General features: G+C 44.3%; 1 protein-coding gene across 1 annotated transcript in view; it reads right to left on the bottom strand.

The window, feature by feature from the left end:
• Positions 1-807: 807 nt before the first annotated feature.
• LOC126181485 (guanine nucleotide-binding protein-like 3 homolog) overlaps positions 808-6,847 on the bottom strand; it is an 87,944-nt gene continuing 81,904 nt past the window's right edge. Inside the window, exon 11 of the mRNA XM_049924775.1 lies at positions 808-987. Coding sequence (XP_049780732.1) covers positions 899-987 — 89 coding nt within the window. The 3' untranslated portion in view covers positions 808-898. The remainder of the gene's footprint in view (positions 988-6,847) is intronic.

Genomic DNA, 6,847 nt, shown 5'->3' with positions numbered 1-6,847 from the left:
GGGCTCCCGAACTTCTCCTCTGATAGAATACTTTGCGAATTCTGGCATTTTGATGGAACACCTCATTTATTTTGAAGGCAATAAAATTTAAAACAATGAGAAAACCTTGTTTGATTCAGTGATTACTTCAGTTTTAAATCATATCTAATAACAAAGATATCACAATGAAACTGTTTAAAAACTAATTAGTTATGTCAAAACGTTGAATTCTTAAAAACTGCCATGTTATTAATAGTTTTTCAAGGAGCATTTATTTACTTCCCACAGAAGACCAATGTTCTGTGAAACACAGTTTGGGAGATTCCTAGTACAGTCAGATTCGAAAGTGAAGCATGTGAGAGCTATGAAAAATTGTGTCAAATGGGGCTTGACATCAGAGTGGAAACGGTTAAGTATAAAATTCATTCAGACTGATGGATTGTTTATATCGGAGTGCTGCTCTCAACAAATGCAAGTTTTCTTTGAATGTGGTGTTTCATGAAAAGATATAAAAAAAGTGGAGAAGATGCAGAAAGACTGAAGGGAAGCAACCGACAGTGCCGAGATAAGGATTTCAAAAATGGGTGCACACACCAGCAATACTGTAACTATGAACCAGACATGTAAAAGCTATATAATGTTATCTAGATTCAGTTGTATTCAGTTTCCAATTTGCGACAAACTTCTCATCTTCGTTTGGTTCAATATTACATACTAAAATACTGTACAGAGTAACGGCTAATTCAACAAAGCTTTATTCAATTATCAAAAATAATAGCAGTTATTTTCTGCTCTTAAATCCACTGTGTAGCAATTAAAGAATCAATGTAAGGTTCTTTCAGTTTATTCACAGTACAATATACATGGTAAAAAAATACCAGAAAGCATCACTACATGTTGCTAGCACTAGACACATGTGTTACACAAAATCTTTTTCAAAACTGTATGCTTCACCTTGGCTAATGCTAATACCTTGGAGATCTCCAGCCAGCCCAGTTGCCTTACGCTCTGTGAACAAATACAAGTACAATGTATTTCAAATTAAAGCAAAAGGTACATAGATCAACAAGTTTATTATTACTACACATCATGAGAAAGTCAAACTGAACGGTCACTAGATTTACATGTGTGACAAGACTGCCTCAAACATCGCTGTTCCTTTACACTCCAATTTGAATGAATAAAAATGAGCCTCCTGATCAAATTAAACATATCAAAGTTTATAATGATTAACCACACACACTGTGACTGTAGGCATGAAAAATGTACAAAACACTGAACGTTTAGCACACTTTTGAGGAGGAAAGGAGAAGATATAGAATTATAGCAGACATTGTAAAGAACAGGATACCTTCATAAGATCCCATATCAAAACAGGTACACAGATACAAAGATGGATGGATGGCATTAAAGGAACCAAACTATGAGGACATCAGTTCCTTAATCCTTTGTGTGTCAAGCCGAATACAACCCAGAGAGGAAGTACATGAAGGACAGATTCCAATGGACTCTATTCTACGTGAGAATCAAGAAAGCCAAGAGACAGAAGCAACTAGAAGTGAGAGAGGAATAAAAGGGTGAAGGTAAGGTGCAAGAGTTGCCCCACCCACAAAGCATCTGGAGGCCTCAGAAACACAATATGAGACTGGAGAAACACACTCAGTATGTGAGAAGGAGACTAGCTACATGGACAACATGAAATCTCAGGAAGGAGAACAATGATGAAAAATCTGTTGACCAGTGACAGATGTAAAAGCATAACAAGAATTAAAATGGCAGGAGGTAGGCCAGACCACCAAACAAGGGCAGCCATGGGCCCCTCGGGTCAGAACAGGCAATGGGGCACCCCTCCAATCCCTCAATTGGCCAATGAGGCTAACACGCCCTATGTCACAGGGAAGAGTAAAAACCATTTTCACGGGTAAAATATAAAACACAATCTGCCATTTAGGCATCGTCCACTAGCACCAGAGGTAATGTGTCAGCAAGTTTAAGATTTCGCCATAAGGAGGCCACATTAGGGCAGTCCAGTAGGATGTGGACCACACTAACAGTGTGTTGGATACTCACAAGTGTGGCCAGAAGCCAACACAGGACAATAAATTCCCTGCAAGAAGCAAAGAGGAAAGACTGTCTCATGGTCATAGTCTCTTTTACGGTTCGCAGTTTATTCAGAGAAACCAGGGCAAACGAATCTGCTTTCCAAGCCTCAAATAATTGTCAGCACAGAATCAACCGAAGGTTCGGTTCTGCTAGCTCAACTTCCAAAGTCAGCATCCTGGTTGCAAACTAGGCCAACCGGTGAGCATGTTCATTTCCTGGGATTCCAACATAACAGGGGTCCATATTAAGGCAACTGACTGTCCAGCATGATGGAGATCACACAAGAGGTCCTGTATAGTCGCAACCAACAGGTGTTGAGGGTTGTACTGGTCTACAGCCTGAAGACTACTCAAGGAGTCACTGTCAATTAAGAATGGCTTGCCAGTGCAAGAACGAAGGTGTACGAGAGCTTGACCAATAGTCACAATTCTGCAGTGTATACACTGCATCTGTTTGGCAGGGAGCTTAGTTCACTGTCTCTTGCATGTGTGTAGGCAAAGCTGGTTTATCCGTCGACAATAGAGCCGTCAGTGTATACTACAACTGAGCCTGGAAATATGTCAACAATATCCAGGAACAGGCAGCAAAAAATCAGTGTGTCTCGAGTCTTCATGGAGAGGTTCAGGCAGATCTGAGGATGGGGTACACACAATGGGAGCACACTCGATTTCTCCCTGCCAAGAGGCAACAATGGGGAAGGATGGAGTTCAGAGCTGATACTCTGAAAATCAAGTGTGAACAAGACTCCAGACCTGGACCTCTGTTGTGTGGGGTAGATCTTCCTACCAGGAAAAAGGACACACTAGTTTGGATGCTCAGTGGTGCAATGAACTTGTATTGCTTGGTTGAGCAGCAGTTGTTGGCATCTGATCTGTATGGGAGGAACACCAGTCCCTGCGAGAAGGTTGTTCAAAGGGCTGGTTGGAAAGGCATGTTCATTTCCTGGGATTCCAACATAACAGGGGTCCATATTAACGCAACTGGAGGCAAGTTGGAGCCCACAGTGGTATATCGGGTCCAGCATCCACAATGCTGAAGCTGATGCTGAGTTATATGCCCGGCTCCTATAATCAACATGGGACAGGATCAGAGCTTTGTAGAACTGCAAAAGTTTAGTGTGGTCTGCACCCCAGCTAGTATAATGAGACCACAAAGAGTATTAAGATGTGATCAGCATGGTTCCTTAAGTTGGCAAAGAGGGGGAAACCATGTCAACCAGGCACTGAAGACAAATCCCAAAAAGTTATAAGACTCTCCCACATTGAGTATTTGGTCCTCGAGGTAGAGTCCTGATTTGGGACAGAACATTATAACAGTGACAGAAGTGCACGGCATGTCTTGGCAGCAGAAAACTCGTGTGTGTGTGTGTGTGTGTGTGTGTGTGTGTGTGTGTGTGTGTGTGTGTGTGTGTGTGTGTGTGTGTGTGCACGCGTGAGCTTGGATCTGATGGGCACCCAACAGCGAGGTCATCAGTGCCCTTAGACTTATATAAAGAAACGAATGTGGAGATGAACTAAAAGTGTTGTACATGCATGCACTCGAAATGACCAAACAGTCACTGTATCACATGCACTGTCGCATGTACTAAAAACAATTAGCAAGGAAGAGACCTAATCCAGAAATTAAAAACACAGATGAACTAAAAGAAAAGCACAGGGAAATGTGACTGGCTGACCACTTACAAAAATCTAAGGTGGTGAGCGACCCTTTGACACATTAAGAACGTCTTCCTAAAATCTTGTTAAAAATGTAATTCACAAAACTTTAAAAACCTAACCACATTTGTTTGATCATTACATAAAATAAGACAGCAGATCCACCGCAGTCCACTGGTCAGCAAATAAAATGTGGCATACTGTGATCTGCACACCACAAGCACAACACTCTTGAGGGTCCTCTCACCAGAGTAAGAATCCATATGTCAGAGGGTTGTGACCTATGTGAAGACAAGTAAGAAGGACCATGTCCCGCTGACGCGGCTGGAAGGAAGTACGCCAAGGCTCTGTTGTGGGCTTGATGACACGGAGGTTGTTATCGGTCACCTGCAAGCCACTTGTCTTCCCATCAACACATAACTTTGTACCTCAACAGTGAGGTGATAGCATGCAGGGGGATAGCACACTGAAATACTAGAGGATCACGACACGCCTCCTTGGCTGCTCGATCCGCCCTTTCATTCCCCGAAATTCCAATGTGCCCAGTTACCCAGCAGAAAGACACCTCCTTCCCCAGTCATTGTAGTGGAGGGGGGCATTCTGGATATTCTGAGTTACTGTATCTGCTGGGTGCCAGTGTTGGAGAGAGTAAAGGACGCTCACAGAATCTGAGCAGAAGAGAAATCTAACATTGGGAGAATGTCTCATCTGCTCCAATGCTAGCAAGATCGCTTATAATTCTGTGTCTAAGATGGTAAATTCTGAAGGCAGTCTGACCTTGAAGACATGATCAGGGAAAACAACAGGGCAACCAACAGAGTCCCCCTGCTTAGACCCATCTGTAAAAACAGCTACAGGGTCATGGTACTCACGATAAAATATCAGAGAATATCACATTAAAAATGAAAACTGGGGCACTAGCTGTCCCGTACAGCACCAAATCTAAAATTACTCTGGGCCTCTCCAGTAAACAGGGCAGCAGGCAGTTAAAACCCTGGATTTGTGGTTGTACTGGCTCCCTACCGAGTGACTCCAGCACACGCTGCACATGGATCCCAGATGGCATCGTGGCTCGTGGACAGTTGGTAGAAAGGCATTTCAGAGGTGGATGAGCAACAGTATGGTGTGCGGGTGAAGTTGGAGTTGCAAGGAACTGACACACCTGAGAAGCTGGTGCCAGATGGTAAATGGTAGTCCCCCTGCATCAGCACAGATGTTAGGTATGGGACTGGTCCGATAAGTGCCTGTGGCCAGCCGAACCCCCTCACGATGGACAGCGTCAATGGCACGCAAGTAAGAGGCCTTGCTGACCCATACAGCGTGCAACCATAGTCCAGCCGTGAACGCACAAAAGCCCAATAAAACTGAAGGAGATGCACCCTGTCCACTCACAAAGACCTGTGGCTAAAGCACTTGTTGATGATGATCAGTGCCTTTTGGGTTCTGGCTTTTGGGTCTCGCAGGTATGGTAACCACAACAATCAGGAATCAAAAAGTGAGGCCAAGAAACCACACTGTGTCTCTAAAACGTAGGATTGTGTCCCCCATATTAAAGGCAGGCAAATTAAAAACACGATGGGAATGATTAAAACGAATAAGCACACTTATCTGCAGAAAACTGAAAAACCATCTTTGCAGCCCACTCCTCTAACTGCCGCACTGTACACTGCAACTGACTGCTCGCCGTTGCAACACTGGAGGAGGAACAGAAAACAGCAAAATCATCTACAAATAAGGAGCACTGTACAGGACTCCTTACCGTAAATGTGATATTGTTGATGGCTATGGCAAAGAGGGTAACACTTGAAACACTGCCCTGTTGGACACCATTCTCCTGCTCAAATCGATCAGACAGCGTGTCACCAACTCGGGTCCTAAAAAACCGCTGAGACAGGAAGGACCATATGAAGATGGGGAGGCCATGAGAGCCCTGTTGATGCAATTGTGCGAGAATACAGTGTCTCCAAGTAGTATCGATGCCTTACTTACATCAAAGAATTTGCCGATAGTGAGATGCTTACAGAGAGAAAGCCTGCTGAACAGCCGTCTCTAGGAGGGTCAGATTATCAATAGTGGACAGAAATATTCAGAATCCACACTTACAGTGGCTAAGGAGTTGCCTGGTCTCTAACAAACAGACAAGACGACAGTTAACCATTCGCTCCAGGGGCTTTCCTGCACAGTCCGTTAAGGCCATACTCCGATAACTACCGGGACACGTGCAGTCCTTTTCTGGTTTGAGAAGAGGGATCAGAATTGCCTCCCTCCATGAGTTGGGAAAGTTGCCTGTCTGCCATATTAGATTAAAAGATTCAAACAGGATTTCCTTTGATGCTGCTGGCAAATGTCGAAGCATGCAGTACCAGAATTGGTCATGATCGAGTGCAGTGTCATGAATCTCAGTCAGTGGAGAGTTTGTAGACCTCAGAACTGCTGGACCTGAAGTCCTACTTTTCCCTCTCTACAGTTGCACGATAGCGACAAAATGCTGGATCCTGGCTTGCATTGGTAGTAGTTTGTGCAAAATGTTCAGCCAGTGTCTGAGCAATGTCTCTGGGTTGTGTTTGGAGGCACCCCTGTTTCAGCACTGCTGTTATCGGTAAATGGCTGCATTTACCGGAAATACTCCGGATGGCTTCCCATACTTTTATAGAAGAAGTGGGATGATTGATAGAGTCCAGGAACATTTGCCATGACCTTTTCCTACTCTCCCTAATGATGCACCGAGCCTTGGTCGTTGCGACTCGAAAGGCTCTAAGGCTGTCTGCTGTTGGTCGGTATTTAAAATGTCGAAGAGCTGCACACCTTTTCCAGATTGTGGAATGGCACTTATCTGTCCACCGAGGTACTGGTCGCCTCCTAAGACGACCTGAGGAGTGTGGGATGGAGAAGTCAGTGGCACGATGGATCACTCGTGTGATGTGGTCCACCCATCCTTGGACGCTGTCACAGTGTTCAAACATAGCCAGCTGGCTGAAACGCATCCAGTTAGCACTGCTCACCATCCATTTTGGGGGCTTAACTTCAGGTGGTGAGCCGTTTAGTAGGTGAAGATGGATTGAGAAGTGGTCACTGGAATGAAGGTTGTCAATGGCTTCACACTGAACAGA

The sequence above is a fragment of the Schistocerca cancellata genome, chromosome 1 (assembly GCF_023864275.1).
Source record: "Schistocerca cancellata isolate TAMUIC-IGC-003103 chromosome 1, iqSchCanc2.1, whole genome shotgun sequence".
Classification (NCBI taxonomy): domain Eukaryota; kingdom Metazoa; phylum Arthropoda; class Insecta; order Orthoptera; family Acrididae; genus Schistocerca; species Schistocerca cancellata.
This window is presented reverse-complemented; position numbering and strand designations above follow the sequence as displayed.